This window comes from Parasteatoda tepidariorum, chromosome 1 (assembly GCF_043381705.1).
Source record: "Parasteatoda tepidariorum isolate YZ-2023 chromosome 1, CAS_Ptep_4.0, whole genome shotgun sequence".
Lineage (NCBI taxonomy): Eukaryota > Metazoa > Arthropoda > Arachnida > Araneae > Theridiidae > Parasteatoda > Parasteatoda tepidariorum.
Window position 1 is genome coordinate 8,476,223 of NC_092204.1, and position 10,323 is coordinate 8,486,545.

At 31.2% G+C, this 10,323-nt stretch overlaps 1 protein-coding gene across 1 annotated transcript in view; it reads right to left on the reverse strand.

The window, feature by feature from the left end:
• LOC107440188 (uncharacterized) overlaps nucleotides 1-10,323 on the reverse strand; it is a 41,529-nt gene that overhangs the window by 14,517 nt on the left and 16,689 nt on the right. The window contains exons 2-3 of the mRNA XM_016053041.4: nucleotides 2,889-2,949; nucleotides 2,708-2,768 (exon numbers count right to left, since the gene is read on the reverse strand). Of these exons, the coding sequence (XP_015908527.1) occupies nucleotides 2,708-2,768; nucleotides 2,889-2,949 (122 nt within the window). The remainder of the gene's footprint in view (nucleotides 1-2,707; nucleotides 2,769-2,888; nucleotides 2,950-10,323) is intronic.

A 10,323-nucleotide genomic window follows, 5' to 3' on the forward strand; every position in this document is an offset into this window, starting at 1 on the left:
CTGTCGACGAAATGACCCTGTCGACGAAATCACTTGTCGACGAAATGACCTTGTCGACGAAATGACCTGTCGACGAAATGACCCTGTCGACGAAATGACTTCTCGACGAAATGACCCTGTCAACAAAATTACTTGTCGACGAAATGACCCTGTCGACGAAATGACCCTGTAAATGAAAAGATCCTGTCGACGAAATGACCCTGCAAATGAAAAGACCCTGTCGACGAAATGACCCTGTAAATGAAAAGACCCTGTCAACAAAATGACTTGTCGACGAAATGACCCTGTAAAGGAAAAGACCCTGTCGACGAAATGACCCTGTAAATGAAAAGACCCTGGCGACGAAATGACCCTGTAAATGAAAAGACCCTGTCAACGAAATAACTTGTCGACGAAATGACCCTGTAAAGGAAAAGACCCTGTCGACGAAATGACCCTGTAAATGAAAAGACCCTGTCGACAAAATGACCCTGTAAATGAAAAGAGCTTGTCGACGAAATGACCCTGTCGACGAAATGACCCTGTCGACGAAACAACCCTGTCGAGGAAACGGCCTGTCGAGGAAACGGCCTGTCGACGAAATGACCTAGTCGATGAAATGGCCCTGTCAACGAAATGACCTTGTCGACGAAACGACCCAGTAAATGAAAAGACTCTGTCGACGAAATGACTTGTCGACGAAATGACCCTGTCGACGAAATCACTTGTCGACGAAATGACCCTGTCGAAGAAATCACTTGGCGACGAAATGACCCTGTCGACGAAATGACCCTGTCGACGAAATGACCCTGTCGACGAAATGACCCTGTCGACGAAATGGCCTGTCGACGAAACAACCCTGTCGAGGAAACGGCCTGTCGACGAAATGACCTAGTCGATGAAATGGCCTGTCGATGAAGTGGTGTCGATGAAATGGCCTGTCGATGAAGTGATTGTCGATGAAATGAACCAGACCCGTTCATAATTTTCTGAAACTACTAAGAGAAATTCGAGTCTGTAATACAGCACTATTATTTCCCTAATTTAGACAGCTAGACAATTTTGTCTTTTTATTTAAACAACATTGTTTAGTTAAATTTTGATATGATTTTTTATGTTTAAGAACATAATGTAATATCTTCTGAAAAAAAGTTCAATGTCATATGGGTGGGAAGTAACACTTTGAGGGCCATTTTCACATTCATCAGATTTTGTTATGCTAGAAACGTTTTCTTCAACGGAAGTATCATATTTTTGTACAACAGAAAAACTTACATTGGTACTATATGCTGTCACCTCACTAAGTTCAGGTCGTGATTTTTTCTCAAAGTAATTAAATTTTTTTAAATTCTTGCCTTTTGACATCCAAAATATCCAATAACAGCAAATATATATATATATCACGTGATTTTGGTTTCAAAAGTACAACCCTATTATAGTAAATGTTTTTTCTGTAATCTGAGAAATACCATGAGAAAAAAAGTAGGCATAAGGCACATAAAAATATATAGTCTTAAAAAATAATAGCTCGCATAATTTTTACTAAAATTTTTATTTTTGCCATTTTGTCTGAGCTCAAGGGGGGTGTTTAAACCCCTCCCTTGCGTACGCCACTGACATCAAAAGACTTTGGTAAAATACTATCATTTTAACTATTTTACTGCAGTAATTTTGTTTAAATTATGAAAAAGAGAATGCGTGGTACTTTCGATATAAAATTGAAACTTCTTTAGATGTAATCTTTTTTAATGAAGGCAGCAAAGGAGGACAGTTTTAGAACAATTAAAAATAAATTTAGACCCAACAGCCAAAAAATATTATATTAATAGCCATCGTTATCATTTTATTAAAATATTTACCAGTACAGAAAACAGAGGATGGATAAATTAAGTCCTTTAAAAATTAGCTCTCACGAGTTTTAAACTGTTTCTGGTTTTAATTTTTTATTTTATAACAGTTGTTAAACAGCTGACCCGATTTTTTTGAGTTTACGACTGCCAATGCTTAACTCCGTAGCCTTTTAATTTTGAACCCAATCCATAAGACAAGGGAACACTTCGATTGAGAATTGGGGGTAATCTGCCCTCGTGGAGAACTTTTTGATTGAACTAGCCCGCGTTTGTGTCGCATGGAGAGGAAAACCACTAAAAACCTCTCACGGTTAGCTTGACGGCAAGAGGACTCAAAATCATGATCCATCAACCAGTGAGGATGTTTTACGTCAGCACTGTGTGATAGGTGCGAGCCGGGTGTGAAATTCGTATCGATCGGATTTGAACCCGAGTTGCATCATTAGGAGGCGAGAGCTCTTCAAAAGGAAAATATACGCAGCGTTTGAAACATATGAGACGTCATCAAAAGTGTCGCATCAAGTCGTCGTGGGACAATTCATCGCGCTTAATTCGTTGAGGCGACAGTTCGTCGCGGGCACAATTCGTCGCAAGCACAAGTTGCGAGAACAGTTCTTCGCAGGTAAAGTTTGTTCACCAGGAGTTGACACTTGGCTCCGCTTTCATCACGTGGTATCCGACGATACCATTTTGTTATTTCTGGGAGAAGGATGTCAACAATCAAGAACCAAGTTTTTTTTTTTTCTCGATCGTATGAAAAAAATTTTTATTTCGCAATCTTCATGTGCATTTTTTTTAATATTAAATGTTTCATAAATTTTCATAAACGTTAAACCATGAAACATTTCATAAAACGTTAAAATAAAAATAAATCTTACCATTGCCCCTCTGTAATAGGCAGTTGTTAACGTTCTAAACCTTTCTTGACCAGCTGTATCCCTATGTACAATGAAAATAAAATTAATACAAAATTACAGTCTTAAATGCTTTCGAAAAGATCTAACTTTGATTTAAAAAATTTTTTTTCATTTCTAAAAGTTATCTTTAAAATAATCTTACCATATCTGTAGTTTAATTGGCATACCATCAAGGTTGACTATTTTCTGTTTAAAATCTATACCTACATTTAAACAAAGAAGATGGTTTTAGCATACAATATATATATATATGAAAATTAGGATATGTATAGGATACAAAGAATATATTTATGCAAAAATTTTTTTATATTTGTCAATTAGGACCACACTGACACTTTCTAGCATGATAAATAATCAATTTAATTACACTGGTTTAAGAAATTAAGAGAATTTGCAGACTTGGTCGATTATCTCTAGAACTGCTGGACCGATTTTAATGAAATTTGATATGTAAATACATTGATACAATACAAAACAAGTAACCATTCAACAATTGTAATACACACACATGATCATGCATTACACTCGTTGGAGTCGGAAGGTATGAAGTTGTCACAGGACAATTCAGGACAATTGCCGCAGAAAATGATAAACTGCCTTATTTCAAGTATCACACTGCAAGGTTTGTATATCTATCTATAAGAGGGGACCATACCCCCCAATAACATATTTTTGTTGCTGTTTATTCTGCAACTGCTGTTTCATACCTTCCGAATCCAGCGAGTGTTACGCATGATCATGCGTGTGTGTATTACAATTATTGAATGGTTATTTGTCTTGTATTGTATCAATGTATTTACATATCAAATTCCATTAAAATAGGTCCAGTAGTTCTAGAGATAATCGACCAAGTCTGCAAATTCTCTTAATTTCTTTAAACCAGTGTAGTAGTCTTATTCAGCATGTTATATTGTCATTCTAGTTTAAATTAAACTATAAAATGCAATTCAGCTTACCGCTTTTTAAAAAATTTTATTAATTAACGTGAACAGCATTTTTTTAATGTAACAAATTAAAGTGAATGATCATTCTTGTGCAACGCTAAACTTAACTAAAAAAGGTGATTCTATTTATCATTTTCAAAACATTTTTACAAATTAATGAGAGCATTATTTTTAAAATAACAAGTTATTCTGAAGGATCATTCTAGTGTAACGCTTAATTTAACTAAAATATGTGATTCTATTTATCCTTTTTAAAAAGTTTTAACAAATTAAAGTGAGCATTTTTTTAAAGTAACGAATTAAAGTGAATGATCATTCTAGTGTGACTGTAAACTTATCTTAACTTATCTAATTAAAAGGTAAACTTAACTGAAAGACGTGATTCAATTTTTTATGTCTTCAAAATTCCAACTAATTAACGATATTGGTGTTAATTTGTTGGAATTAATTTATTTGATCGATATTATGTTTCATCAAAAAAAGGTAATATGCTTCGAAATGTTTAAAATTTTTTTTGACTGTTTATGGTTTATCATCATTCTAGTTCAAGATTATAATAAAAAGAAAGATGTGGTTTAACATTTTATTTTTGAAGTTCTAACAAATAAATGATATATCAGCAGATTTCTCCCCAGAAATAAAAAAGGGCAAGGCACTTCCACACAGAAAAGGGCACTTTGAGTTTTGAAAGGGCACTTCACACTGTAAACATTTATCAAAATGTGTAATAATATGTAATAACTGCATTTTATCCTCAACAAACTTTAAATTGGCCCTTTATACTATTTCATGTGCATATTTCAAAAAGTAATACTCTCTCGATCATTATCAAAATAAGAAAAAAGCATGTAGTTTATAAAAAAATAATTAAAGGCATGCTAGAAGAAAGTCACCATGCACAATTTGTTTTAAAAAAAAGTGAACCGAAAAAGAAATAATTATGGATAAACAACTTAAAAGCTTTTTTTTATAATTTAAACTGAAAATTACGAGAAAATTAATATTTAAAATTGAATTTTTTTAAAAAAAAAAGTTTTAAAAAATAATTTTAAAATCACTTAAAAAATTCCTCAATATACACCCGAAAAAAAGAGAAACTTATAAAAATTTAACCAGTTGGGAATAATCCTAACAAAAGTAATCAGAATTTAACTTATGAAGACTGATAGTTTTACCAGTATGAAATTATTACTTACACAGTGAATTAATTTTTTAAAAATAAAATATGAATAAAACGGCAGTATTTTTATAAGATGGCGGCTAATTCTTACAAAAAGTTGAAAAAAGCGCATCAAAAGGCAGGCAGGGCTGGCCATCGTTCTAAAGACTTTTAGGGAGAACACTGTAGCAGCCAAAATCAAAAAATTTGCCAAATTTCAAAAAATTACAGAATAAAATTGTTTTTATCTTTGTCAGACTCATAATGAAATACTTAGGTCTTTTGCAATAAACTTTAAATTTCACTTTAAATTTCCCAACTTTGTTTAAAATGAACAGCCCCACGTTTTTCATTTAAGATTCCAAAAATTAGATATTCTTCTTTTTGTTCCTTTTGAAAAACAGGGTTTATAAAAACTTTTTTTCGCTTCAGTGTAGTAACTCCAATCCCTTATTCGAGTGCACCATCCATTATTGTCGTCTGCAAAATATTTCTCCTATTTTATTCATTTTCATTAATACCAGAAACACCTGAATCTTTAACTATTCATCGAAGTGGTTAGCAACTAATTTGTCCAACATGTCTGGGTTTCTATTTATATTGTAATGTATGCTGTTAATATTCAATCTCTTTGTCTGCTTGACCTACTTAAACGCTTTTTCTCTTCTTTTGTCAGTAAGTTAACTTGAAGCATGAGGCCCGATTTTAATATGTTTCGAATTTAAAACAAAAAAATATGTAAAAGACAAATTAAACTTAGTTTTTAAATTTATGGTTTACATAAAAAGATAGAATTTGTTCAAACTATAAAGAGGCTTGATAAGTTTAAGAAAAAATAATTTTTGTTCCTAAAGCAGAACTGAAAATTAATATTTTACATCCTGGGGAATCGAAGAATGTTTTAAATATAACATTAAAACTCATTGTAATATACGTTTAATATTGCAAAAAAATAATCGACACATCTCAGTTATCATCATCAATTATTGTAATATATTTCATGTAATCCAGGACCATCTAGAACTATTGTGCAATACATTTCATGTAATCAAGGACGATCTCGAACAGGGGTTTCCAACTTACATGAGGCCGGGGGCCACATTTAAAAACACAAATCAAATGGCGGGCCGTAACTTTATCATAATTTTATGCAGGACTCTTTCATGTTTTAAGGAACATTAAATATTACTGTCAGATTTTTACCAAGTTGCACAAAACAAAAGTACTGAATTACAAATTAAAATAAGAAGTAGATTTTTAAAAATATTTAGTTTCATATTAATAATATTTTTAAAAATATTAAATAAATAATAAAAATTTGGGTTACAATAACTTTAATATGCACCTATGTATTAAACAATTAATGTGCGACAGATATCTAATTGTTATGATATAAAACTTTAAAAAAGTTGGCATTAAAACTTACCTAGTAGCACACAAAATATTCAATGAGAAAATTCAGGTTTGTCTGCTGCAACCACCAGAGAATAGATATTTAAATTTAAAATTTACAAATGTGTGTGCAAATATTTTCGTCCAAAATGAGTGGTTTCAAAAAAGTTAAATCGGAGAATTTCTTCGAGAAAATTTCTAATACGCACATGCTAAATTATATTCCAAAATACAAAAAAATGAAATAAAAAAGAGCAACATACACGATTTTATTTGTATTTGAATAAATATTTTCTTGGATGCAAAACCTAAGAAATAAATTTCTTTGCATCGTTGGTGTGTTTTAAATTTCACAGAAACGAAGAAATTAGGTTTTTATTAACGAAAAAAGTATTTCAAACCCATATAGATTTTTTACGAAAATCGTCCTCAAAAAAATGACAAATAATATATTTTAAATAGCGGGCCACAAAAAAGGCTTCAAGGGCCGAATGCAGCCCCCCGGACCGCCAGTTGGAAACCCCTGGTCTAGAACTATAGTAATATATTTCATAAAAACAAGAGCCATCTGTCTGATTTTTAAATCTTCATGAATAATCTGCTTTATAATACCACGGTATAGGTTTCATATCATCAAAGACCATCGGCATAAGTTTTATCATTGCGCAATATTGGGACGTTGTCCCTAATTGCAAAAGACCATCAATATGAGTTTTATATAACCACGAACTATTGTAATACGTTTTATGACATCAAAGATCATCCACATAAGTTTTATCCTCGCATAGCATAGCATAGCATAGCATAGCATAAAGTAAAGTAAAGTAAAGTAAAGTAAAGTAAAGTAAAGTAAAGTAAAGTAAAGTAAAATAAAATAAAATAGTAAAGTGGGTTATACTGTTTAAAGAATTAAACACTGATTTCCTTGTTTAAAGCAATTAAAAAGGCCAATCTAATCTTACATAAATGTGGCTGGGTGGCGCAGTTGGTTTGTCGTCGGCCATCTGAGCCCAAGTCTGCGGGTTCGATCCCCGGCCCAGACACCGGATTTTCGGGATGCAGAAAATCCTCAGCGGTCACGTCGTATGATTATGTGGCATGTAAAAGATCCCTGAAGTGCCTTATTGGCTCTTGGCATTTCAGGCAAAATTAAATTCCTAGTGCACTTTAGCGTCCAAATAGAGTCTCGGTGCTGCCATCTAGTGTGGCAGGAACTAGACGTCCAAATTAACTTGACCAACGGTATCTCACCCATTGTGGTGGTCCCGAAAGAATGGATACCACCTCTGGAGAACACACTAGGTCTGCTCATCGGCAAGACCGATTGTGCAGCTCATTGGAAATATAAAAAATAAATAAATAAATAAAAAGAACAAAAAATCTTACAAAAATGCTTTATAATATTATTTAAAATTAATGAATAAAAATATTTAAAACTCTTGAAATATTTAAAAAATATTTTCATAAAAATAAGAAATACTTTTATGTTATAAATTTAAAAAATTAGTTCTGAAGTTTCAATTCAATATTATTTCTCAAAAATTAATATGAAAATTCCATTAACATATTTCACGTCTTTTAAATAGGTATCAAGAATCAAATTCAATTTTAATTCTAATGAAAATCAATAACTGTTGTTTGATAGATTATATCAAACTCTTTGGAAATTGTTTTTAAAAAAAAACCGTCTAGACAACCGACTTAAAGAATTGTCACAAAAATTCATTTACTAATTTGCTAGCAATAACTTGAAACAATACACCATTCAAATAAAAATATTACGCTTCGATTATAATAATTTGATGTGTTTCACTATTTCCATACTCTATTCACAATTGTAAAAAAAAAAACTGTTTTCGTCTGATATGTTCATATTTTATTAATTAATTCTCCGTCTATTCCATTAAATAATGTAGACCTTATAAGAAAATATAGACTTGCTGAAAAAAGTGTTTAGAAAAGCATTATAATAATGTATTTAAACCTTACTTTACGTTTTCATAAACATTTCATTAAAGTCTTAATTTAAACTATAAGTAATTATATTTATGACAGCATTCTTTAACAAACATTTAACCAATAAGTGTCTGAGTCTAAATCTTTCAATTATATGAATATTATCTATGAATATTAAAAATTCCAAACATCTCATGCTTTCAACTTTTAATGTCATTGTTTATTCAGAAGCATCTACTAGCGTGTTTTTGCTTTAGCTAGCAAAACTTTTTAAAAAAGATTCTTTTTAAGAAACTTTTCAACAGCCTCATCTGAGAGCTAAAAAAATTCTAATTTTTTAAAGAGATATTTTTTTAAAAATCTTAATTGGTATTTTTAAATTTTGTTACTTAGAATTTGATAGGAAGTCCAAATATTAGAAGTTTTTGAACCGAGGAAATGAGGTACTAGCTAAATTTGCTCCACTTCTTTGAACTCTCTTCGGCGCAGAATTTTTATTGAACATATTTTCATACTTTTTTCATTATTTTGTATTAATTTAGGTCAAAATAAGTGTAAAATATCATATTTAGGTTATGAAATACAGTATCTTTTTGTGCGTGAAAGGTAAACTCTTTCAAACTCTGCTCATTTCCAAGCAATAGTGCTTCAGATTTGCGCGTATTTGTAGTTACTTAGATCTAACAAAAACAATTAATCATCAATGAAATTACTTTAATTTGCAAAATCAATAATTGAAAAAGTTTTGAATATAAATGAAAAAAAATATTTCAAGCTAATTTTTTTTTTTGGGGGGGGGATTTATATTCTAGTGCAAATATAATTCCGATAATTTGATAGATTTTTTAGTTACTATGAGACTGTTTTTTTATAATTAAAAAATACCGAAATATATTTTTGTTTGTAATTAGAGAATTAGAAAAAAGAAATGTATGAAAATTACACCAGTGTACCATCCGTATTAAAGGGTTACAACTTAATTGTTGAAGCAAAAACACCCCACACCCACAAAACATCCATTTTTCATGCCACATATCGTTCTTATCAACATTCACTATTTTCGAAATTTACTCTTTCCTTTTTCACTTTATTTGAAAATTTATATTCGCCTTAATATAGAAATGTAATTTCTCTTTCTGTAATTGTTGGGTTCACAACAAGATAATATGAGTTTGCCTAAAATTTGTAACTCGGCTTTCATGAAACTGAAATTAAATCGCGACACTCAAAGTTGTATCAATGCTACCTGATTAAAAACTTGGCTTCAAAAATACATAAAGAAGAAATGAAAGTCGAAATGTTTCAAGCGCTTCAAAAATAGGCGCCCATTTTCAAGATTTACCAGGCGTGAATGAAAAGAGACAAAAGTGATTTGAAATATTAAACGTTAAGTTGCCAACGAAAAACGGAAAAATACAAATAAGAAAGAAAACGAGAAAAGCACAGCAGCCGAGCGAGAAAGAAAAGTTTAAAAACAGAACAAAAAGAACCACAGTAGCCGACAGGAGCGAATCAATGCTGTAGCAAACTTTTAATCTAGCTATAGAGCCAGAGTGTTTTTAATTTGAATATGAATATTGAATTGTAAATCACACGCGTAGATTTGATTGATTAATTTAAGAAATAATAAATAAATAAAAACGAATTGGGTTTCTGCCACTTTTTACATTTTTAGTCGTTTGTAGTATCCCTGTGTTCAACTGATGGCCTTAAATGTTTTTTTAAAAAATATTAATAAATTATCTATATTATATAAAAATCTAATACGTATGCATCAATAAAACCGATGATATTTCTTTTCTTGCGTTGGCAACAGTTTTCATTTTTAATTGATAGGATTCGGCGCGCAAGAGCACGTAGTGAGAATCATATGTCTAATCGGGTGAATTCTCACCGAATTATCAAAAAAATTCTCACAAAATTATCTTCATCGAAGCCGATGCTTTACATCCTGCGTTAAATACTATTTCATATTGTTTTACAACACATGGTTTCAGCCCTCTGGTGGGAAAGACTTTAAAACAAAACTTACAAAAGTTTCTTTTCTCAACAACTGAAATTTAGAATAGTGTGATTAAGAAAAATATGCGAACTGTTTTCAATTTCAAATTAATATTGAAATGCAC